We start from the raw sequence: 26475 nt of genomic DNA, 5'->3' as shown, positions 1-26475 counted from the left end.
TGGACAAGGTGACCTCCGGGCTCCCTGCCAGCCTCAACTGTTCTTTGAAAATTGAGAAAAAAACAAACCAACCCTATACGACAATTTTTTATTGCTTTTTGCGGGGTGTAATCTCAAAGAGCTTTTGAAGTCAATTCATAAGGTGAAATTACTTGGGAATCTTTACCAATGCAGAAGTACAGATTACTCTAGGTAAACTCTTTGTAAGGATTTCTGGTAAAGTGTATATATGTATTAAAAAACCCCTTCTGTGCCAATATAAGTTTATGGCCAGGTTTCTGGTTTAAAAAAATAAAGTGCTAAATTGAGACCATAGACAGTATTTGCCTGTTTATCTGTGGATACTGTGGAAACACTGTAATATTTTTACCTTTAAACTTACCATATTTATGGAGAACCTTTTAAAAGAGCTTTATAATTGCACATGTTGTGAGCTGCTGTTACCTATGTATTTGGGAAGCCTAAATTCAAGTTAATTTTTGTACAAGGTAGAATTTGTTGTTGTCTGCTGTAGTGAAATAGCTTCTGTTTCCTTAAAGGAAAAACAAAACTGGACAGAGGAGGGAGGTTCTTTGAAGATGCACTCTTGCTTAAAGACTGTTGTAGTTATTGTCGTGGTACTAGACAATTAAGAATGTGTCAGATAAGGTACTTCCCAAAAGGAATAGCCTTTAGATAAAAAGGCCAAGACTGAATTATACAAGCCGAAGTACAGAATACAGTATTGTATCATCCCCAAAAGGATTATTTTGCAGCTAAATATAATGTACTCGGTGCACAAATACACATAATGTGAAGATTGTACAACTGACGGTTTGATTTCTAGTTTTGAAGATTCCTTTTTTTTTCTGTGTATGTTTTGGTATTTAATTTTCAGCTGCATGTGAAATGAGCTGTAAAAATATTTTTGTAGTTTTGCTAGTGCTTTTGGTTGCTTTTACTGCTGCAGTTTTCGTTGGGGAAATAACATCTGATAGGCAAAAACAAGTTAAGTGCTTTGAAATTTCAAAACGAACAGGAATTATTTTAAAACACTTGGTGACTTTTTGCTGAGCCAACATCAGTCTCCATGGAGACTAGCAGGAACTGCACACTTAATCACAGTTCTAAGAAATAGCATAGATTTCAGCTGTAACAGCTGTCTGAGCACTGGAAGTGATGTTTTTGCAGCTAACTGCTGTATGTTTCAGGAGGCTTCAGGATCATAGTCCAGAGTGTTCTTAAAATACATCCCTTGTTATCTCTACTTCCCTGGGCAATATAAATTAAGACACTCACACTCTGACCTTATAGTGATACCTGTACTCTTGCATCTGCTTGCCTATTCAGTGTATATTAATAATACTGTACTTATTTTAATATATGCCTTGAGTTGTGGATGTGGGTGACAGGTAGGTGAAGTAAGATCCAGCTATATGAACTTCTTTTTTAATGTCTGCATTGCACAGTCTCTGTTACAGTTGGTCACCATGATAGGCTGGTATTTCCACTGGGTTGGGAATTGTTAATGCAATGTAAAATTTTTATACAGGTGTGAAAGCCTTTAGAAAGAGGTAGATAAGACTGACCTTTCCAGAACTTTGAAGACTTGGGACTATTCAAACTAGCCTTTTCATGTTCTGCTTCAGTGCTGTTTTCTTACTGTGTAGGCATCCCTCATACCCCTCCAAATACATGAAAATGGTACCAGTTATAATCACCCATGGGTATGTCCTAGGACTGCTCAGAGATGGTCTGTGTCAAAATACGTAGTATGCAAAGGAGTTGTCAGGAGCATATAAGGCAGGGCTGTCTGTCCATATCCTCCTTGGGAATTGTAAGGTACTTAATCAAAGTCACTGTGATAGACATCTGATTATAGATGCTACCGATCTGAAATCCAGCAGCCTAAGCAAAGTGATATCTTAGTCTGTGGACATTGTTACTTCAGGAGATAGTTTCTGCTGTTGCACTTTTAGTAATATAGAATCCTTAATTTTTCCTTTTTTCATCTTCTCCCAATTTCATAAAACATGTTTTGGTTCTTTGAAGTGGTTGTACTGGCTGAAGCTGTGTCATAAATATCCAGCCTTCTACCCGGTAGTGGTCAACAGAGGTAGCTTAGAGAATAAGCAGCAGTATAATTATTAAGCATTTTTTCCCTTTTTCTACTACTTAGCTTTTCAAAAACTTTCTGAACAGGAGACTGCTTCTAGGTGCTTTTGTTCCAGCAGCTGCCAGTAGCCTGTCCAGTGTTAAAGCCTGGTTCCTTTTTGGCACCCATAACATGCAAAGGCAGTGAGTTCCACGGTTTTTCTGAGCCCTGTGGAAAAACACATGTGTTTTTTCTGGTTTGCTTTATAATGGATCTTGTAACTTTGCTCTGTGTGAGAAATGGTGAGTAAAAAGTCCTTATTGATATCTTCTGGGATTTTTGATCTTTTTGATAGTGTCAGATGTTTCCTTTTCCCAACCTGTAGGATCCCAAACTATTTTCAGCTTTCCTTACTGAAACTGTTATATGATTCTCAAAATTCTCATCATACCTTTTTTTTTTTTAGTTCTAATGTATCCATCTGTGGTGACAACTCTTTGAATTAATACAGTTTACTATACTATTGACTTGTATTCTTAGTTAATACTTCCATGACTTCTATTTTGTGTTTCTTAATATGCTGCTCAACACTGAGCTGATGTTACTTGGGAGTTCTACTCAGTGACTCCAAAACTTCTTTCCTGAGTGGCAATTATTATTTGTCTGCTACCTTATTGGTAGTGATTAGAGTTTCACTCTTGGTCATATTGCCTATTTGCTAAGTATCTTGAAATCCTTCTGGAGCTTTTTGCAAGTGTCAGATTTGATTATTCTAAATGAATGTGTGCCATCAGCATACTTCAGCATCCTCCTATATAATCCTTCCAAATTGTGTTCCAGCACCTGGGGAATCTGCTGGTGGTTTCTATCCTTGTAAAAACTGATGGTCCCTTCCTTAACTCTTCTACAGTTGCTCAGTGAAGGAAAGTACACAGTAACTTAGTCCCAGACTAGCAGGAACAGGAGGGTGACCATGAACAGAAGCTCTAAAAGAGAAGAGAGGTTGGTGCTATAGAGAGAGTTCATCTTGAAACCGTAGCAGTGATTCTTTTATCAGTTTCCCAGTTGGGACTGAAAAATCCTAGGCAGACACCAAATGAAGTTTTAATATTCTCTCTGAATGAATATTTTCTGCTTCTGTTATGTAATGATTAAAAAATTTTCGGTGGGATAGCATATGAGAAGACAAAATAGATGATTTTGAGAGTGGAGTATTTGTGCAACCTTGCTTGGGAGATTTCCCCCGCATGCTACGCAGACGCACGCGCACAGACACGAAAAAAATCACTGGTATGAGAAAGTCTGTTACCGATAACAATTCTGAGTTAGATTAGTTCAATTATGGTATCAAAGCTCTGTGTAGACATATTTAAACTTGGTAAGGAGCCAACTCATGCATTTCCATGAGTTGCTCCTATCTGTTAGAGGTGCACTCTTAACACATGAATACTATCTCTGAAACAGCACATAATGCAGTTTTTGGTTGAAGTTTTGGTCTACTGTAAGGCTCTGTTCTGGAGTTAAAAGAATAGAGATAGGTGAAATAGCAGGCTTGAGGTTCAGTGGTTAAGGGACTAAACAAGAAAGAGTTGGAAGGCTGAAGTAGCATTCAATGTCTAAGGAGGCTGGCAAACAGTTCATTTCAGAATTAGTCCTGTAGAGTACATTCATTATTTATTAGATCACAAACTGTTTGTTGAGGAACTGTTTTTTTCTACGTATATGCTGATGTAAGGTTCAGTCCAATACATTTGTGGTGAGAGGAACTGGGTGGGTGAGCATAATCACGCTCATAGATTAAGTTGAGGATTTTTTGGTAGAATTCAAAAAGCTTCTACTTCCCCTAGAGAATAAATAACTAATTTTTTTCACCTGCTTCAGGGGAAACATGACAAAAAGCTGGTTTCTATACTTGATGTTGGTCAAAGGAAAAAATCTGGTTACTGCTGTTAACGCATACCTGTCTGAAATTTAATATGTCGAAAAAGAACAGATGTAAAGGAATGACAGTAAAAGTTGTTTAATTTTCTTTTGAGTTGGAAGGTATTGACCATAGTGTTAATTCTGCATGATGGCAGTAGAGTTGAGTTCTTTTGTAAACAGCTGAAACCAGGACAACAGCTGAGACTTTCATTACACTCTGTGTGGAAGAGGCAATTAAAGCAGTTCCCAGCACAGTGTATGGCAGTGCTAGAGTACCAGTTTGGTTTTTCCTTTTGCATCTAGACTCAGAAAGGGGTAGAAAAGGTCATCTGGGGATTTTACCAGCCTCTTGATTTGACTTGTGATGTTTTGCTTGGTGATGGTGTGGAGAAAAGTCTGTTAAGGAGATGAAGGCAAATGGAAAACAGCATGCAGTGTTTTATAGTTCAGTCAGAGATAGATTGTGTTGGACTAATATGTCTTTTTGATAACATAACTGATTTTCTTAGAAAAAGGAAATACGCTGGACCTAATTTGTGTAGATCAAGTGAAGAATGTGACATTTTAACCCCATGGAAATTGTTACTTGAGGTAGAAGTGACAGGGATTAATATAAGAATTGTAGTGTATATGAGGCAGGATAAAGAGAGACTGATGATGAATAAACTGAAAGCAGAGTGTGTAGGACACACGGACTTTACTAACAGAACCAGTCCTGGTTTACTGCTGTTTTCTAGTAATTGAAGAGAAGGAATTACATTTGTGTATGAAATTCATGAGGGTCACAAAATTCAGAGGTATTGCTTACACTGAGGAGGGCTAGGTAGTCCTGTGATAAGAATTAAATAACCTCATTGACTACAGTAATAAAAGTGAGATGAAATTTGATAGTAGAATGTACAAACTCTTTCTACTTCAATGTAATAATATCCTTGTGATATCAACCAGAATATCGTTGATTGGAAGCAGAGGAGAAGGAAAGCATTTTGGATATACAGGTCAGCCATAGGGTATGGCTTTGAACCTCCAATATTCCTCATAGCCGTTAAAAAATATGCTATTCTAGGAAGTATTGTGCAAAGTATTGCAGGCAAATTTTCATTTGCTTATGTGATGCGCATTCCAGCATGGCATTCCTTTAGTTTAGCTCAAACTTTGAGACAAACTGAACTCGTAAGAAGGCAGCAGGCATTTGTTCATTGCAATTTTCTTCTGCTAGGAGCTGCTCTGGTGAGTGCAGGTAGTTAGGAGCTTCTGTAAGCCATCTCTCAAAAGCTCCTCTTACTATCAGAAATGACTCCTGAAGAGTTCTCTGTACAGCTGGAATATCCTTAACCCTCGGAAAGCCCATCTCTTGATTATTTGCCTGCATATTGCCAGCTCTGCATGCATCTGCTTGCCTCAGACCCAACTACTAACTTCTGTGCTGTTCTGGATCTTACTACTGCTTTTATTGAAAATAGTGTTTTGAGGTAAGTTTCCATTGATCAAATGAGAATATGCAGATGCGTGTAAGCAGTTTGCATCATATCATATGGAGCAGCACAAGATTTGGTGGCTGTGATTTGGGGGTTCTGCCCCCAAATCTCTGAAAAAAACCCAGCAAGATTAAGTAGGGAGTGTTTAACAATTTCTCTCCTTTAAACCTGAATAATATTTTGTGGGATCAAGAAAAGGTGCTGTAGGCAGGAAGATTTCATTCTTTTCAGGTTTGCTGCAAACAGGGGAACTGTTGAAGGTTGTAGGGTCAGAGAAGGGCAGGGAGAAGACTGACAAAAGGCAAAATATATTTTATAATAGAAATTGCAGGGCAACTTAAGTATAGGCATGCTACGGACTCCTCTGTAGTATACTAGGTGTGTGCACACATATTTAATAGTGTGTGTGTGATACATGGATTTCTGAATGAGGTCAAGGAGCTGGAGTTAATATTCTGCTCATAATAAATTAACATAAAATGTTTGCCAGACCATGGTTCCTCTAAATTAACAGTTAAAAACATTTTTGGTATGTAGATTCCATAGGGATACTAGGATATTTTTCCTTCATCTTACCTGCCCTGGCTTGAATTTGCCTGCTGATGTGGGATGATACTCTAAACCATCACAGAGGCAAGTGTACAGCACAGAGGCTGGCCATTTGGCTTTCTAGTTTTATTTAAGTGGTTTGCAGGGTAGTACTGGGTCCTTGCCATGTTTGGATTGCAGGCAAATCAGTCTCTTTAAACATTAAAATTCTAGATCTGTATGGGGCCAGTAGGCATCTTGGAGACTTTAGAGCACAACCCACAAAAACACTTCTTACCTGTTGGCTGCTGGTTTAAAAAAAGAAAAAGTAGTACTTGAGTAGAATGGCTTTATCTCATATATTAGGAGAAGAGAATACCCTTTCTGTTAAATATTGAATGTGAGAGGGAAGAATAATGCTTAAGTGTGGCCATCATTTTAATGTATATTAAAAGATTGGGTATCTCATGATGCATTTTTGGCAACAAAAGGAAGTTTGGGGCAGGTTTGGTTTTGGTCTTCTCCCCGGCCCCTCCCCTGCCCCCAAAAGTAAGTACCTGCAATTCTCAATGGTTGCAGTGGAAGCTAGATTTAGCAGGACTAGCTTTTTTTGTTGTTGTTGTTAATATATATCTGTGACTAGGAGAGTTGATAAGGCTGTGATCACCTCGATAGAGACTGAGAAGATAAGGGAAAAGAATGAATAGCCTTTGATATGTCTGCTCGCTAGTTCCTGGCAAAAACTCAAATATGTAAGTTGATGCATCAGATGAGTCTGCTAGTGTGTTTTGGCCTCTTTGTTTTGTTTTGTGTGTTTTTTGTGTTCTGTTTTTTTGGGGTTTGGGGGTGGTGGGGTTTGGGATTTAATTTTGTTTCTTACTGAGATTAGTAAGATTTTCTTACTCATATCAGGATACCATAATATCTTCTCAGTTTAGGAATTCTGACCTGTGATGTGGGTTCCAGGTGCCAGGAAAACAGGAGGAAGGCAATCAGATACTTGTTTTGTGCTAATATATCAGATACAAGAAAAAGTGGAGAGCTGTCTGAAGTTTAGCAAATCACTTCTTGTGGACTTGAGACTATTATCTGAAACTGGTTTAATGATTAACACTTAAGGTGAGAAATTAGGGCATATGAATTATCTTAGGATGTTGACTTAGAATACTGTCTAAAAGAATTACTGATTTAGTCTTCATTGTTACAGAAGTTGAACAAAAATGTAGGTGACTTGCATAGAATATGAGTGTGTGTTGATTTCAGGTTGATAACATGCCAAGATTGAGTCACAGAAATTCACAGTGGAATTAATTTCAATACAGGTAAAAATTGACTGCAGTTCTGAGTTGCTGTATGTTTTGTTCTACTTGAATGCAACCAGTGCTCCAAGGAAGATGATACCAAAACATGATTCACAGATATGTCATATCTGATGGAAGTCTGTTGTATATTATGCTGAAGTATCCCATTTTCAACTGAGCAACATTAATTCTCTTCACCTGGGTCTTTCAAAAACTGAACATACAAGTTTCTTAACTGGATGAGACGTGCGCGCGCGCACACGCGTACTCTGGATGTGGCACGTTTCCCTGCTTTTTTACATGTTGTTATGTTCCCATCATCGCAGGTCTCTTAACATTTTCGCAAGGATGTCAGTGGATATATTTGGCAAAGTAAAGCACTCGGGCTTAAACAAAACACTTTACTTGGCTCCCAGATGGAGAGTTTGAATACCTTTTGCTGCCTAAATTTAAACTTTCACCCCTGAGCTGTTGTCTTTCGAAACTTATTGTCACTTGCACCAGTAGATAAAGTCGTTCATTCCTGCGTGATCTTCTGTGATGCCTCATTTTTTCTCCAGGCTGATAGCTTTATTTTTAAAAGAAAAATGAGGTATGTTTTGATATTTCTCTCTTGTGTTGCAGCTGCTTAGAATTTTGTATATGAAGAGGTACGAGGAGATCTGACTTCTAAGTAAGACTAGCCTGTTGTCAGCATAGCAGGTATAAAAGCAAAGAAAAATGTTACATTCCAAGAGGCCTTTTCATTCTTAAATTACTTTGCCTGTGATCCACAAGTAGGTATTTTGAATTCCTGAAACAGGAAATTAGATTAATCAAATTTAATAAAATGACATTATGATTCTTATAAATTTCTTCTGGTTCTTCCCTATGACAGCAAAAAGTATATTTCTACTGAATGTATATTTTATTTTTCCAGTGTAATCAATTCTGTATGTGTATTAAGATAAAACTAATTTAAAGTACTCTGATTTCATCACCCTGCCACCACCTGAGAGCTGTAGAAGTAGTGTTAGGAAAAGCAGATACTGGAAGGTAGGAGCAGCAGCCATTCTGGAGGAGCCTCCTAAAAGAGACGTTCATCGTGAGGAATGTGGGGCAACAAGGCAGAGTTGGCAGTGGATTAATCTGAAACATCTAGGCATTGTTTCTAGGTTAGTAGTTCCCAAACTTTTTATGAATTTGAGGCCCGTTTCTGTTAGTTTTGTGATGCTAAATACTAATGCAAATGATGAAATTTGTTACACGTGCACTCTCATACCTTACTGTCACAGTGGTTTTTTTTTTTTAATTTTCTGGTCAGGTGTTTCAGTTTGGGTAGAGCTTCACCGCAATTTAGTTTAAAAAAAAAAAAAAAAGTTTTAGCCTGTTGTGAACAATGAGGTTAAATTTGTGTTGCCCCACCCACCAAATCCTTTGAGGGAGAAAGTTTTTAATGAACTTTGTCCATTCAGTGTAGTGTAACTTCTGTTAGTGCTAACAAATTGCTTGCTTTGGAAGAATTTCTGTCAGTAAGACAGTCTCTTCAATGATTTCTCCGTTGGGGACCCTTTGGCCGGCGCCTGCCAGGCCCTGCGGACCAGCTCTGTGGGCATAGTGGCCCACCAGAGTGACTTGGTGGTGGATATTTTGCACTTAGCCCTAAAGAAAACATTCTTTTTTCACCCCAAGATGGCCAGAATAATAAAGTATACTTCAAGGGAAAAATCTGAATTATACTAATTTGAAACAATTAACTTACGAACTTTACTAGTAGACTCTTTTCCTAGGATATTGAAACTGAGCAGCTGTGTTTTGGCTTTCATGAGAAACTCCTGCCCTTCCTTTGTGCTGTAACCAGGCCTGTATGGCTGCCTTGTCACTGGTGCTTGAGGTAATTTGTCCAAAACCTATTGCAGTCTTTTTAATGACATTGAAAGTGTTGGCATATATACAACTGTATTGTTCACATAAGTATGCTGGAGAGAGGACATTTTCTCAAGAGTCCTTAATCAGGCGCTGGACAATTACGGCTTTTACTCCACCAGTGTTTCCGTTAAACTTTTTGATTCTTTACACCAGAAATTCATTCTGCTCTGAGCAAGTGGTTTGTGTAAGGTGGTCTCTTGCTGGTTTTGATCTTGACGGCTGTACTTCATCACTCATGCATGTAAATACAGAAAGCTGAGAAAAGTAAGGAATCCTCTGAGCACAACATAGGCCTACCCATTCTGATGGTAGATTGGAAGTATTAGTGCTCACAGAGAGTCCTATTTATTTAATATTCTGCCAGCCCTGTTCTATTGTTTGGCAGGGAGGGGGGCTGCTTGTGTGATCTTTTAAAAAAATATATGGAGAACAATATTTGATTTTGTCTTTTGAGACCAGTACCTTTAGATTTTCAACAATTCTTTGTTGAAAACTGTGCGTAACTGGTAGTACAATAGGTAATGGAGTAAATAGCATGTACTCTAATACTCTGTAGCTTGTGATTTCCCCCCACCCCACAATTGTGTAGTGTTTTGTTTCTGATCTCCACCACAGCTAAGATTCTTATCCCCTTTTGTGATACTCTGCTAAAGGAGTTTATTAAGTCCACTGGGCACCAGGGTGAAAATTCTGGCGTTTGGACATTACGCAAGGTGATGCAAGCCATCCTTATCGTCTTCCACAAACTGACTGTGGTCCAAATAAGCAAAACAAAAGTGTGAAGCACAAAAGCAAGATGACAGCCAAGAGACATTATGCAAACTTGTTTAAAGTAATTGTTCCCATTATTATATAATAGGAAAAGTAACAAACAATTTGACATAATCATTGACAAAGTGATTTTGAAAGAGAAGAAGGAGGAAAAAAAGGGCGCAGAGGACTAAAGGAGAGGGATGGCAGGTTGTGAGAGGGGTAGAAGCTGTGAAGGGTGGATGAGGTGTGGTTAGAAAGAAACCTTACCAAGCTTACCAACCTTACCTAGAAACTTTACCATGAGCACTGGCTCACTAACAGGGGAGGACGAAGACTTGACTTTGTTTGCCTGATGAGACTGACAGCAGAATTCCTGCTGTGTGGCGTGCGGTTTGGCTTATTTATGACTTCAGAGTAATTCAGTGCTGTTTCTCGCAGGCCACCTAATGTGGTAATGATTTCCTTTGTTTAAAACAAGTTTCCACTGTAGTGAGATTATTTTAATAGTGCTATTTATCTGGAAAAAAATGGAATTTGGAAATAAAATAAATGGAGGATATACTCTTGAGGGAGAATGGTGATGTGTTTCTCAGCTGTCTGCTGGATGCAGATTGTAGTTTAGCAGCTGGCTAAGAATTTGTTAGTGCCTGCTGAATTTTTTTTTTTTTTTTTTTTTTTTAACTTTGACTGTGGCTTTTTTCCATATCTTTGTAGTGAAAATGAGCAATTTGCTATGATTAGTTTGCACTTCCTTCTTCCTTGGTATATGTTGAAGCAAAATGTCATTTCCCAGTTAGTTTTATTTCATTTCTTGGCTTTCTTTTGTTTACAATTGTGTAAGAAAAATATTTTTAACATTGGTCAGTGTTCATATGTCTATTCTGAAAGGGCGTGTGAAACGAGAAATTGAGACACATGTAACCTGTGGAATAAAATACTCCAGAAAACCATTCCCCTGGACAAGTATCTTTGAGTTTTCAGTGCTGTCTTCTGTTTGATCTTTCATTTGGATTTTAAGTAGGTGCTTTGTAATTATTTTAATGGCTTTGAATAGAAATTATTGAAGTCTTAGAAAAAGACAATTCAAACTTACATATCAAATCTTACAGTACTAGTTCTGCATGTATTGTAGTCAGTCACTGTAATTATGCCTTTTGGTTACTTATGTCTTTGAAAAGTATATTGTGAATTACAAACAACTTTAAGGCAGTTAATGCTTTGTTGTCTTGCACAGTTTTCTTGCTGTGCCAGAAGCAATTGAAGAACTCATACTGTAACTGGAAAAATGTCTCTTTTTCCTTTTTTTTTTTTCCCCCTCCAGATTATAAGGTACAGATTTTACTTTTTGTGGACTGCTGAGAAGAAAGAGTGCCTGACTTGGAAGCCTGCTTTAAAATGTCTTCTAGTTTATGAACTCACGTCTTTTTTCCTCCTCCCCAACTTCCCTTCTGTTTTGCAGCCATAGACCTTTTGTATGGGGGTATATACTGCTTTATGTGTCAAGATTACATATACGACAAAGACATGGAACAAATTGCCAAAGAAGAACAACGAAAAGCTTGGAAATTACAAGGTTTGGTTTTCCTGCCTGAATTTCTTGTTTCTGTTTTTAATCATACCTGTCCCTCCCATTTGTCAATGGCAAAAACCAGTAAGGGGAAGAAAAAGCTCTTTAGAGATAGTAGTGCAGGCCATGGGAGAAAGAGATGTCTAGCTAGCTATTACCTTCCAGGAGTTAGACTGTTAGTTTAACATGTGCGCCGCACCTAATTGTAGCAAAAATATTTTATTTTTAATTACAAAAAAAAAATAATCTAACATTAACCCTGCAAATCTTGCATAATATCAGTCAGATCTGTATTAGGTAGAAAATTTAACAGTCTGCTCCTTTAGGCTTATTTACGTGATATAGGTAATAAATCTATTCCCCTCACATGAAATGCCACCCTTGTGTGTGATTTTTTTTTTTTTTTTTTTTTTTTTAATAGAACGTGCCAGCTTACTTACACACCTGTGCTTTCATGGTACACGCACAGTATCTATGTAGAAATATTTACACACAAATATATGTACACACATTTGTTTTATTCAGTTTGCTTTCCCTAATTTTTTCTTTTTTAGCCTTCACCCCAACAGTGGTTTCTCACTACCAGTGTACAATGACAGGTAAGAGGCGTGGGCTGGCGACGCACTTCACTAACAAGCGTCCCTTTGCTGATTATCCTGCCATTTTAGACATGAATCACAGTTAAGAATGCCAGTTTTATCGTGCAAATTGTTTTCCTCTTGTTTGGATATGTTCCAATGATTGAATAATTATAGCAGACTTGATTTCATATGCCCTTTCCTTGATAGAACTACTCCAAAACAAACCTTTTCTCCTTTTATTTGGAAAGGAAAGGAAGTAGCATTTATCTTAAACTGAGTAGTTTTTAAGCATCATTTATAAATGCTTGTCATCTTCCATTTCCAGTGGCCTCTAGGGGGTATGTTTTCTTAAAGTGGGAAAGTCTGTATTGGAAGACAGATGACTTCTGTCTGGTAATGTCTCTTACTGAATCCATGGCATCCTGTTTCAATGTGACAGCCTTAGTCAGGGCTGATATGACTTCAAACCATTCTTAACCTCATTTCCAATTTTAAAAATAGCAGCTAACATCGTATTAACTAGAGCTTTTCTGACGGCATATCAAAAGTATAGCTGCGTTTACTTAGTTCCTACTACAGATCCCATTCTACTTTCTGCTTATTCCCCATTTTGAAGGAGTTGAGTCAGAGGAAAGGAGGATAGTGAGATTGTCAGTGAGTTCTAGAACAAGAAAATATAGCTTAAAATGCTTTAGCACAAAGCACTGGTTTTCAAAGCAAGACACAACAGAAACATGTTTTTAAACCTTTCATTTAGGCAATGCACCTCTTCTGAAAACCCCTTCAAACACTTCTAAACTGTGTTGTTGGGGGCACCAAATTAATCAACTACAGCAACATAACACTTCGTCGTGATGCTACGGAAGAGAAAGGCCCCCCAGTTCCTTACTTTTGAATATGTAAATTTGAAGAGCAATTTCTTAATTATGTTGTCCTTAGCAAATGATATGTTTGTGCCTTCTGGACTGAGATGCAGCCAGTTTGTCCTCCAGTGGACATCAGGCTGCTATGGCTTATATTCTAGGGTAATTACAGCTACAAGATGGTTTATCTTGTCATCTGGACCGCAGAGTTCTGCGGTGAAGGGAAGAATCACCAAGAGGAACTGCCAGGCAGAAAACGTTCTCTGTACTGGTTAATTGACTAATGAATAGCATATTAAATATATATATGAATGCATATTTATATGAATATGCACATTGCATCTTCTTTCCCTGGAGAACAAATCTGTAATGACCAATGAAGATATAAAATGAAGGAATAGACAACAATACACTTTAAATTACTGGAGTACACAGTATAGACATTTTTTCTTTAAAGTCGTGGCATAGGGTCTTTTGTTTTATGGCTTTTTATCATGAAACCATGTGTATTTCCCCACAAATTTATCTAAGGAATGAGAAAGGGAGATACATGAGAGAAGTAAGGGAGAACTATGGCCTTTTCCCCTTCTTTCTCCATTGCTTCAATCCATCCCCTCCTTCCCATAGTGACTCATGTTATCTGAAAGATTTTTAAAATATAAAGGGGGAGGAAACCCTTCTTCCTCTAAGCTGAATGTCAATATTAGTACAAACCCCAAACTCAGTGTCTTGGGTTTATGTTTCTACCACAGTTAGTTTGCCTCAGATAGTGTTGCCAGCTTAAAGAACTTCAGTGAATCCAGTCTGCAAAAAGTGAGATTGGCTTAAAAATTGAAGTGTGAATGTTGTATATTTTCAAATTTCTATCCACAGTGCTTGAAGGCTATTAGTATATACTTTAATACATGCTCACATAACAACATGATGCCTGGAGAAAAAACTTTAAGAAAAACCCCAAATATCATGAGATTCATTTCATACTCCTGTAATATTAACTCTTAGTGTGATGAGTTCCCATGTCCAGCTGTAGTTCAGGGTTATATGATATAACTCTGAACAAGTTGCAACTCTACCATTTTTTTTCTCTGCTATTGAATATTCTTTAATAATGAGGGAGGTGAGAATACGTGGAGCCCTTCATTCTAATTAATATTTGGATTTGGGGGAGGGGAAGAGGGGATTTGCTGAGTATAGCAAACTAAACAATCTATATTAATGATTACTTGCAAAATTCTGACTTTTATAAATTAGAGCCTTCATCGCCTTTTCCTTCACTCATCCATAGGTCCCTGATAAAGTCTCTGAAAAATTACAATTTGTGTATTTGACCTAATAAAATTAATTCTTGGATGGAGATTTCACATGGTGACTTGACTCTCTGGCTATTTTATAGCATCACTTTTAAAATGATGAATTTTCACTCCTATAACGCTACTTTCCTTTAATTGTAAACCGTAACCTGTGCATGTTTTGCAGATCTTTAAGGTAGTTTATCTTGGAGTTTTTGGCATGTTTGTGGGTGTTGTTAAACCTTTTATTAAACCTTTTTCCTTCTTTGTGTGTGATTTTTTTTTTTTTTTTTTAAAATGCCGAACCACTCCTAATAAACGGTTCAGTCTTTTTTCCAAATTTTCAAGAGTAATAAAACCTCGATATTCTTGTTAAATTACATAGCTGGAACAGAACACTTTTTAATTTCTGTCTCTGACTTAAATTGTGCTCTATCTAATGAAAGGCTTCTGTAAGAAAGTTTTCTGTCTGTTTTGCTCTGTGTTTGTTGTGGCATTAACTGTACATGGTTTTCTGTTTGGTTTCATTTCTTTTTAATTGAACAGTATTTGATTCACCCAGAGTCCTGCAAAGTAATCCAGTCTGTCATGTTTAACTTTACTTGAAGAGCTGCTCTTGTGAAAGGCTTTGGTCTCCATCCTCTATAAGCATTTAAGCTATATAATTATATATAGATATATATAAATATATATGAATAGTCCTGCTGACATATATGGAACTATTGCATGCCTAAAGTTGAGCGCACATGTGTTTCCAGGTGTGAATTTTGTTATATTTGATTTAAACCAGGATTTAAACGTATCCAAGTTTTTTGTTTTTTTATTACAAGACTTCATCCTGTTGTCAGATGATACTAACTGTGTTTGGCCATGTTTAAACTACAGTGAACCCAAATGCAAGAGTTTAAGTTTACAGCTGGCCAGTGCAATAGCTGGTACTAGTACAGTGTTGAAAATTATTTTGAGTTTTTTTACAAACCAATTTATATAAATTCCTAAGGGAGTATTGCAAATATGAAAAGGGTTGCTGAAGACATGTAATATAAAACTTTTTCCAAGCCAATGTTCTGTCATATGTGAACTGTCCATATGTGCGTCTCTAAAGTTGCTTCATTCATTTGCCTATGTGTACTGTATAGTGTATCCAAAGCATTGCAGCTGTTTTATCTCATCAATCTGTTACACAGTAATTAGTTTCCTTTTCTGTTTTCCTGGGTGTGTAGCTTGATGCTGAACCTTGGATAAAGGAAAGGGACTATATGATTCTGGTATTCTTTCTTATGCTTCTTGCATAATCTATTGTTGAATCAAACAAAGTGAGAGATGGGTGCATCTATGTAAATAAGATTTTTCTAGTCCACTAGAATCTGAAAATGAGACCTTTTATTACTAGAACCTGGAGGGTCAGTAGTAACTATGAATTGAACATTTTTGGGTGGGTAGCTTCTGACAAGCATAGCTATTTCTGAAAATGAAGATCAAAAAGCTATTAAAATTTAATGTATATTATGCAGAATGTGTAAGCCTCTAGCTATATTTTCTACTCTCCTTCTTTTCATATGTATGATTTATAATTTATTTTCTGTAGCACAGCACTGTTTCTGCTCATGCATTCTGTGAAAAATAACTCTTAATTGACTTTAATCCTCAGTTTTAGAATAGATTGCTTGTCATCTTATTATTCTTTATTTTTTAATGCCAAGATGCTTTCGTGACTCACTATAATTGACCTTGCATAGTAATTTCTCTGTGCTACATAGAATGCTGCAGCAATACTTAGCTGGTCAGCACATGAGTTGTCACTGTTGTGTTTTTCTTGTATCGAATTTACACTGAACGCAACTCTGTGCTTACTTCAGGTCTATTCTCTGTACGACTTACCTGACTCATTTCTACTGTGCTTTCCTTTGAACAAAAGAAATGTATTGGAAATACAGTGTTGATGTTTAAAGAGAAGGTTGACAGATATTAGCTGCAGCTCATGAGAAAGGGTAGTTAAGTATTTGGAGAGTTTTGGTTGGTTGGTGGGAAGAGGGTTATGTTTAAACCTACTACTAATTGTGTTTTTAGGTAATGTAGATATGTCAGTAAAGTGAATCTCAAGTATTAGAACTTGCTAATATCCAGTCCTACATCAGTGGTTATAAGGAGAGGTCATACTCTGTATTGGTATATCATAAGACATGTAGTAACTGTTCAATATATTGAATTACTAAATTCTGCTGTTCATCTGTAAAGATTAAACCTGTATCTGTCCATTAAGTTGGGTCAGTTTTGATTTATTTTGATTATCCTATATCTTCTAAAATCATATGGTGGTTTTGTCATTTGACCTCCTCTGAGCACAAAGAAATGCATTTTTGAGTAATAGTGGATTTATTCTTGTGCTGAATTTCTTTTTAACTGAAAGGAGGACTATAATTCAATAATGGCAAATTTATTTGGGCTAGGTATTCTTTATAAGTAAAGAAGTGCTTTTCTTTTTTTCTTTTAGTCCTTATTGTTTTGAAGATTGGTTGATATCTTTCTGAACAGCATTGGGGGGGTAAAAAGAAATCAGTCTCTTGTAGTTGGACATAGATTCAACCTAACTTAATGGGCAGCATGTTGAAAGTTTTTACTTGAACAGAGTTTTTAATCCTTTTACTAAACAACTTCCTGAAACTTTCTTTTCGTCTGCTTAGGCATTGGAGAGAAGTATTCAACATGGGAGCCAACCAAACGAGAGTTAGAATTGCTACGACACAACCCCAAGCGGAGAAAAATAACCACAAACTGCACCATAGGTAAGTTCTAGAAATCCTTTCGGAAGGCGATTCTCAGCCACTTGTATGTTCAAAATTCTGTGTTGTTTTTCCATAAATATTTTTACCGTGAGGTAATTGTAGTGGATTTCCGTAACTGTTAGGATAACAGAATACATTTATTTTACACTACCTTTTTCTCACTGCAGAAGGATATCTGCTTTGTCAGTTCAGGTACTGATGATGATTCATCTGTGTAACAGCTACAAAACAGAACTTTTTTTTGACAATGTTCAATTAAAGACTTTAGCAGAAATCAGTGATACTATGTCAAGTCAGTCTTCATCAGAGATCCTGTGCAGGTGTATGAAGGGAAATCCTGTAGTTGAGATGTATCCTTAACTATAGCAATCTGTTGGTAAACCTGTTTTTAGCAGATAGAATAAGCGCAGTGATGTCTTTCTGCTTCATGTTCAAAACTCTAAATGGGGTGTCTTCAATTTCATATTGACTCTGAAAAGATGTAATTTGTTCTCCAGTGTGTGTCAAATAGCAGTTTTGAAATGCATATCAAATGCTTAATGTTTAGATTTCAGTAGTCTTGAGCAAAGAACTCTCTGAAACATGGGGATATCTACTTATGGCTGAGGAGTATTTGGGTAAGGGTGATGAAATGAACAGCATTTTCCAATTGTTTTCTGCTGTCTTTAGATTGGGGGAGTAGGGGCTTAAAACCAGCTTCCTGACAAGCTCTAATGAAGATTATTGGGCATTTTCCTGTACTGTTAAATGCACAGTAACATTTTAATGGTGAAGGTACAAGGATGGAGATGTAGCTATAGACATTGCAAGTAGGAAACTGTTTAAAAAGGTTTTTTTCCTAATTTTTAAGCTACTTACTGTTTTATGAGAACGCATCACACTTTCAGCACAGTTGCTCTTGTCAAAATACACTGAACGTAATTGCTAAAACTTTCTAATATCATGTTTCTAATACAGTAAGTCATATTAAATCCAAAATATGTGCATATTTATTTGGAAAAATGGACTGAGAAGCACAGAGTAAGTTGTAGTAAGTTAAAAATGCATATAGAATGGTAATTCTAAAGAAGGGACCTATGCATTTGCAATAGTGGAACAGGAAAGACAGTTGGAAAAACATCTGGACTTTGGAAACTTCAAGCAGCCTAGGAAAAAATAATGAGGCAAAGATTGCTTGCATCATGTTCACACTGGGATTTTGTGTTTTATGAAACTCTAGTAGATTTTGTAAAGACGGTTACAAATTACTTAAGATAATAGAACTGCGCAGGGGAAAAAAAGTTTGATAGAATTTTGAAGGTGAGTGTGACCTTTCTGAAGAATTGAAGCACATTTCTGTGTTTCTCTTTCCAATTCGAAGGAATGCTATGCCTACTCTTAAAGGATTTTAAATTTTTCAGTCTGTTTAAAAAGGACATGTCTGGTTGCATGAAATCTCATACAACGCTGCATGGGCGGGGGTGCTCTCGTGAAACACAGGGGATAAGGGAAATGACTGATCTCTTTACTTCTGCAGGCATGCTTTTAATAATTTCTCCTACTGAGCCCTGGAGCTGACTATGTGCCGAGATTTAGAAAGAGAAAAAAATCAAAGCACCCAGGAGACATAATGCAGTTTTGGGCTACAGTTAAAAGGAAAAAACTAGCTTTCTTTCACAAAAATACATTGGGGGTTTAGCTGAAGGAAGAAAAGACCTGCCATTGTCCTTGAGTCTTTTCTCTCCATCTAACCTGCTGCTAAATATATATCTGCTTCAGAGTCTTTTTCCCTTCACTTTCCTCACATTGACTTGTCTGTTTGCAGTTTCAGATCAGTGAAGAGCCTATATGCAGACTGAAATGCTGCAATTATCTGGACATTCCCATTTCTCTCTCTTTCTAATAATTAATTCTTTTGACATCAAGTTTTTATCAATCCCATAGCAGATATTAGTGAATCCAGTTTTATCTTGAGGTAGGTAAATGACTCAGAGAATAGGCGTAATGTCCAGTTTTACTGGTTCTGAAAATGAAGTTGATGTTGATAACCATCTGTAATAAGTATTGCACATCTGTTGATCAGCTCTGTTTACAAAAGAGTCTGTTAAAGCATAACCAGCTGCCTTTTATGTATAAAATGCTCTCTGCAAAGCTGTTTTAAGAGGAAGGCCAGGGGTGTTTGCTGCTTTCTGTCTTACCTCCAGAGATATACTGATGTCAGTTGGAAGATGGCATGTTTAACTGCTCTGCGATGACCTTCTGAATTGGTTAGTGTGCTGATGCCTGTTTCAGCATTTAAGACAAATGTATCAGTATTATAACTAAAGTAGGTGGGACAGTACTCTGAAACCTGGACAGGCATGGCCTTGAAAGGATATGCTTTTATGTGAAGGGCTTGCATATGATTTTGAGCCCTAATAGTAAAATACATTAAAATTGATGTTATTTATGTCTAGAACACACTTAGGTGGTAAATTATGTTTTGTTGTAGTTTCCTGTTATATCTGTATTATTTGCATGACACTCATTTAGGTGAATGTTTTATTCTGTGGCAGAACCTTCTTTGTACATAAAGGGATTTTTTTATTCCACTTGTATAGCAATCTCATGATGCTTCTCAAACAGCTGGATGTGTCTGCTACTTTTTTGAGCTGTTTGAACTTTTGTACAGCTGCAGGATCCTTGTGTCTTTCATTGGCACCATAAATTAAATCTGAAGAATACTCAGTCATGAAATGAATATGTAATGAAGGATTAAACTGGTAGTTCATTAGAGGGAATACTGTGCAAAACTCCTAGCTTTCGATTTAGTGAAATGAAATTGTGTTTCCACTTACACGACAATTTGAAACCCATTGAAGAAGGAACTTCTTGTTCACATCCTTAAAAAAACCCCCCAAAACTCAACAAAAAACCAACTTAACAAAAACCCATAAATTTTGCTTGGGTCTCTTAAAATGGTTTGTATTTCCATCTCATAGATATTTTTCCAGCTAGTAAGAAGATAGAGTAGGTAACTTTGCTTGAATCACTATTTTGCCATTGAGCAAATTGCTCTTCATATGAAAACTCACACTGGGCACGGCTACAGGCTATAGAAACTGTGCTGATTCCTGCTTTTTGGGATATAAACAAAAGGCTGTTCCCAATGTGGGCACATAAGCATCTTCAAAGTGATGTGGAACACTCTGTTAACCAAGTGGAAACATTGAGCTGTCTATGTGCGAGAAGCCATGATGAAAAATCCTCGCATAGTGTGGATTTTATGTGGGGCATCTCATATTCTGATGTCCTACCAGATTTGAAATGTTTCTGTATTTCAAGACATTCAAGAAGAGCGTAGTCTACTCAGACCGTAAACATATGCTCTTCGTTAGCAGTATCAGCTCAAGACATTCTCAGACCTTGTTGTGCCCCAGATGCTATAGCACGCTGCCTTTTTCATTGTGCTGGCACAGTTGTTTTCAGGTGAACTAGATCAGGCTTATTGTGGGGAATGCAGAGGGTGAGTGGAAAGTAGAAATTTCCTAAGTTATTGTATGTTGTTCTCAGCAGCAGTACGGAATCATGGCTTAGACAATTCATAGAGTATTTCTGTTCTTAGTCGTGCTCTTGATTTTGGGCTGAAGCTGATGTTTCGAACATCCTGTAAACACCAAAATTTTTATATGGAAAATTAGGTAAGACTTAACAACTACTAAGTTAGATTCTAGCAGCATAAAAGGAAAATCTAATTTTTTCAGTCTCTTCTTGTCTGTGAAGAGGCTGCCCTCAGCAAGTGAGGTTACTGACCAAGCTCCAAGTTCACAATCAAATTTTTTATTACTGGGTTGGACTACAAGTGAAAGTGATACAGTATCTTTTGGGAACTATTTTCCAAAGCTCATCTTGCTCTGCTAACATTAGTACCCCCAGCAGATAAGTTCTCCTGAGTACATGAAGTATTAGCATGGGATCAGCTGGTCTCCAATTAGCATATGAAGTGACTTTGTGGCTAAAGATTGGTATATTAACAATAGGAAGAATTAGACTCCCAAGGCACATGGGTAATTAGCAGGAGCCACCTGGGATTCCCATTTGCAGTGTTGCAAAAAGGCATAGGGGATAGCCTTTATAGGAGACTGAGCAAATCCTTTTCAGAAAGAATGATGAGGTGTGGGGGAGGTGGCAAAAACAATAGCTACATGGGAGTAGCAGGTGGTTTTTGCAGCTGTGCAATGCTAAGCAGTGTGATGTGACAAAGAGCAGCATGAGCGGAATAAATATTGCAGCAGAGCTCCCATGTAAAGGTGGCAAGGGAAGAGGAACAGTGGCCTGGAAAATATTTCTGGTTCTCTAGACAAGCTACCAGGAGCATTTCCGCTTCTGTAGAAGTAGCGGTAACTTGAAGGTGTTGAAGACTACGTTAGTACTTGGAAGGTTTTTTGTGAGATCCTTCTGTTCCTCTTTTACCTTGTCATGAGCTCTGACTATTGGACTGAGTTGTGTAATGTTTTTCCTAGGTCTAAAATTAATAAACCTGATAGTAAAAATAAAAAAACCCTTTTCTCTGAAAACTGCCAGGGAATTTAAATTAAAATTAGAGGGGCATGAATCCTTTAAGAATTCTAAAACATAAGCTGTGATTTACTTGCTGAGGTTTGTAGAGACTTGCTTTCAGAAAGTCTTGCTCGACTTTTGAAGTTTACCTCTTTAGCAATATAAAATATAAAGCTTTCTTCTGCAAAAGACATTTCAAAAAGAAATTCCACATTTGATATTTCAGTAGCCTTTTTGTGTATTGATCGTCATCTGAGAGGATGTCACTTAGTTTCCCAAAGCTAGTGCCAGAAAGAATTTGCATCACTGGTGTAATGTCACTTTGTATGGTTTATCTTCACAGCAGTTATTGATTGAGTTCTCTATGATTTAATTGCTGGTGGGTAAGCTTAGGGACAACCACATTATCACTGAAGTCCCTGTAGTGTTTATCTGCTTGGAGTGAGCAAACTTCTGTTATAGAAACTTTTGTTATAGAAAAGTGAGTCACCTTACCTTCACATTTGAAGAGTTTACTAATTAACAGTACTTCTTCAGAATGCTTATTTGATCACAGGCTAGCTTCACTGACAAATGAGGGGTTTTTCCTGCTCTTACTATCTCAATATTTGACTGAATTTTAGGCCCTCTTTCAGAAAGGACATAAGCTCCTGTCTTTCAGTAAATGAGTTGTCCTGTTTATGTTTTCATTTCATGTTATCATTTTGCAGGGACATATTCTTTAATGAACATTAAGACAACCAAATTCTAAAAAGCATTTCTGATGAAAGCAGTAAGACTTTATTCTCCCCTCCCTCCATGTTGATGCTGCACTTTAAGCAAAAGAACTAGCAGTATACTTCTAATACCTGCTAAGGGTGAAGACATATGCTACAACTGAGGAAGACAGCTTTCTTCTGTCAGGGGACAATTCTTTTTTTTCTCTTCACCCTTGTGTATGCTTCCCCTTAATTCCAGCCACATGGTCCCACCCTCTCCTGGGCATTCACTCTCATGCTGTCAAGCTGGTTGCGGAGTCTGTTCAGTTCATTAACCTGGCAGAAAACATTGTGCTTTTTGTTGTTGGTGGTTTTGCAAGAGCAATGTTCTCCTGTGTTACCGCACTCAACAGCTTGACAAAGGTTCTGACGCGCGCAAAGCTGGCATGAGGAGAGCATGGCACAGGAATGGGATGCGTGGCAGGGAGTAAGGGGGAACTTCCTTTCGCTGACAGCAAGCCACACTGCATCCGAGCTGTAGTTTCGTTTGTCTACAGCAAAGCCAGTAAAGATTAACCACTCTTGGGTTGTCACCTTAGTAAGGCTTGACATTAGAGTAAGCCAGGAAGTCAATCTTAAACAGCAACCAGATTTTTTAGGCTTTTTAGGATCCCATGTGAAGACGACAAAGTCTTTGAGAAACTGGCATCAGGATAATGTGGCTTATATTTTTGCATATTTAGCTTAATGTTTCTTTAAGTAATTATTATATAATTATGTGAATTCCTTCTTCTAAGATTCTAAAATCAGATGGTTATCTTTGCATATATCAACTTACCTCTTTTTTTAAAATCAATCAGTAGTAAGGCTGAAATTGAAATTACCTTTTTGGCTTATGCCATTTACTGTTCCTGCTGTAGTGTATATGGATAACCTCAAAGTTTATGGCTCTTCCTTTTCAGCCTTTATACACAGTCCCCCTCCCCAAGAGTTAAAAAAAGCTCTTTAGAAGTAACTAATGTAAAAAAAACCTAACGCCTATCTTTTGCTTGATGATTGAACAATAGTTGAAACTTGCAGGGCATGTTTTTCAGCTTGTAAAGATTAATGAAAGAAGGATAAGGCATCTCTTTGCAAAGAACTTTTTTCCCCAAGGATTTAGTCCTGCTTTCAAGTTAAAATGCTGTAACAAGTTGAAGTATAAACCAGTTAATGTCTTTTCTCCAGGGAGTATCAGGCAATAGTAGTGGGATAGCTTGGAAAATAAAATTATGTATTCAAGGAAATCATGACTAGTTTTGGCCCTTGTTAGGCTTCCCAGTATTTTTTGGTTGATCCTCTTGCAGGAGTGTATGGATTGTTGAAGAAATCACCAGACCTAACTTCTGTACATCAGGAGTATTCTTAGCAGCTCTTAGAAATATGATACTTTTGAGATTGTTTTTTTGCAGTATCTGTGTACAGAATAAATCCCATGCCTTTGCTTTGTTTCCAGTAAAAATTAACAAAATGTCAAAAACAATTTTGAGGAGCAGTTACATTGAAGCTTGAGCTTGGTGGTAGGCTGGCATTGGAAACAGCTTTTGCAGTGATGCGCTAAATGTGTTCTGGAGGAAATTTTTAGGTTCAGGGGTCTGCTTGAAGGTTTTAATTTGCATTGCTTTATGTGGGAGCAGTTTGGTTTAAAACAGAATAGCAAGCTGAGTAGAACCTTTGGGTATATTTGCTGTCTGAGGAGTAGTAGGGTTTTTATACAGGTTTTAGAATTCTTTAAAATATATGTAAAAAATTGTGAGTGGTTTGACTTTTTTCTTCCTTCCCTGTAAAGCTTGTTTTGCATGTTTTATTAGTGGGGAAATAAGAGCAGAGAGAGACACCAATGTACAGGCATGTGTGTAGCTGCAATAATATATAATACTGCAGATGAAAAAATGTTGACATAAGCATCAAAGTTTGTAAAGCTGGAATTCTAATCTCCAGGGATATTTACCTCAAATGCAACCCCTGCAGACTGTACAACGTTAGAACTACTTGTATGTGAAATAAGCAGATTGCAGTTGGGGTTGAATTTTTCTGTTCTCTGTCTTGGAAAATTGCCATTTGTATTACTTGTGTAGAAAATACTTTAATTTTGTAACTCTACGTGGCTCTTGGGGATTTGAGACAAAGGAAGATACACTGTGTGTGCTCGCAATGTGAAATTCCTTAGAAGACAGGGTTCTTAATCCAGGGCTTGGATCATGTTCCAGACTTCTAACTCAAACCTGATTCTCCTCCTCTGGACTTTTTAAAAGTGAATGCATGGTTGTTACTGATGCATACACATCACTTATAGTTTACAGACAATGTTTCAATTTGACTTTTCTAAAATTGTGTTCTGCACTTCTTCAGGTGAAACTTCATCATTTGCAGACAGTGTTTCAATTTGACTTTTCTAAAATTGTGTTCTGTGCTTCTTCAGGTGAAACTTCATCATTTGGGTCCAGCCTAGGTAGCAGCACAAAAAAGCCTCCGCCCCCAGCCCCCCCCCCCACCAATGCTAGTTCAACTTTCAAGTGTAAAATGTTTGCTGACTTTTTTTATGTCTTGCCTATCTCTCTCTGATGGTCATTAATTTTTTTCCTGTGCTGTGCTTTCTTCACAAAGTCATTATATAACTCCAATGTGCAGTCAAAACACTAGGCTTCTAATATGAAAAATGCAGTAAATGTTAGTCGCTTATCATCTGCTTGAACAGGTTTTTATGGGAATGGGAGGTTTCTTATCAAGAAAAACCCAACAGCAGTATATAGCCAGAATTTGATTCTGGCCCTCTGAGCAAGATACCTTTATTTAAATAAAGTATTTTTTGTTTGTTTGTTTGAAATTAAAGAAAATTTATCAGGGCATTTCTTCAAAGTAGTTTTTAACTTGGCTTGGAAAAAAAATCAAAGCAGTGGATGCTTACAGAAAAACAGATGTATTAAAAGTTATTAGCTTTCTGTGTCTGTCAGAACAAACAGCTGACCTTACCCTTCTTCACAGCGAACCCTGAGGTCAGCAGGTATGCCTCCTGTTTTCTTGACCACACTATGCCAAGCTACCGACTATTGCTCTTTTTGTCAATATCTTGCAGTGATCCTCTAAAAACCAAAGCCTTTCTTGAAATGGAGGGTATACTTTTGCTGTACAGTGATGCAGTCAATGCAAAGATACTTTCGTAATCTCTAAATCAAATGCCAGATAAGGAAGTTCAGAGCTAGCCCATGTGGCTACACTGATTACAGTCTTGAACATGTGCCTGTCGTCTAGTCGTGGGCAGAGATGCACCCTTAGCATGAGAAGGTTCTTTTTCTTACTATTAAAAAAAACCAACCCAAACCAAAGAAACAAACTTTGATATACCACTGTATTTTAACCTGATTAACTCTGTGTCATTACCGAGAGCACGGCATTTTCAACAAGGCCAATAATTTCCATCTCAGTTTTGTTCTTTTGTGGATCACTTTTGGATTATATTTACTATGACCTTCCATTCTGCTCTTTCATATCTGCTTCTAGAGTTGGGCTTTGTGTGGACAGAAGGTAGATACAGTATATACTGAAACTAGGAATATGCATAAACAGCATGTGACATGGTTTGTGTGTTGTGGATTGTTGGAATAGGTCTGTGCCAATTCATCAACAATAATTTGTGCTTATTAATATATTTGGATGCATTTAATTTCATTGGCAGTTAGCCTACTCCTTAAGTTATTAATTTGTGAAATCTGTTTTGAGGAAGGGTAAAAACTTGTAGGCAGCATATGGTGTGATATTGGGGGGAAAGGACGGCTGCGGGTGTGAATTTTATTTTGTCAGTTTAGTGGGAGTACCTCTTGTTCTTTAAAGATGCCATCTGCACAGGATTCTCACTGTAAGTCTTATGCTTCTCTGCAGATCATGCAAGATCTCACTGAGCTTTTAAGTTTGTCTGCTTTGGGGGAGGGCAAAGAGAATATTTTATTCTGTGCCACCTTTTGAAGTATTTTATTTTGTATAAAGGCTTTTTTTTTCTTTGCCATCAAGTTGCCATATAAAAATACCTTGAAGTGTCCACAACTTAACTAGCTTTTAAAGGCTAGTTGTCATAATGCTCCGTATCGATCATTCAGTCGTTTTGGCAATCACAGTTCCTGTTCTTTGCTTACTGCTGTTCTTTTTTGACATTGGGTGTCTTCTATCTGTTC

The 26475-nt window shown here is 37.3% G+C and overlaps 1 protein-coding gene across 2 annotated transcripts in view; it reads left to right on the top strand.

Moving 5' to 3' along the window:
• USP22 (ubiquitin specific peptidase 22) overlaps positions 1-26475 on the top strand; it is a 111673-nt gene that overhangs the window by 42371 nt on the left and 42827 nt on the right. The window contains exons 3-5 of one of the 2 annotated variants that reach the window (XM_030001750.1): positions 11425-11538; positions 12087-12131; positions 16950-17051. In XM_030001750.1, the coding sequence (XP_029857610.1) occupies positions 11425-11538; positions 12087-12131; positions 16950-17051 (261 nt within the window). The remainder of the gene's footprint in view (positions 1-11424; positions 11539-12086; positions 12132-16949; positions 17052-26475) is intronic. The other variant, XM_030001751.1, reaches the window with a different exon arrangement.

This window comes from Aquila chrysaetos, chromosome 25 (genome assembly GCF_900496995.4).
Source record: "Aquila chrysaetos chrysaetos chromosome 25, bAquChr1.4, whole genome shotgun sequence".
Taxonomy (NCBI): Eukaryota; Metazoa; Chordata; class Aves; order Accipitriformes; family Accipitridae; genus Aquila; species Aquila chrysaetos.
This window is presented reverse-complemented; position numbering and strand designations above follow the sequence as displayed.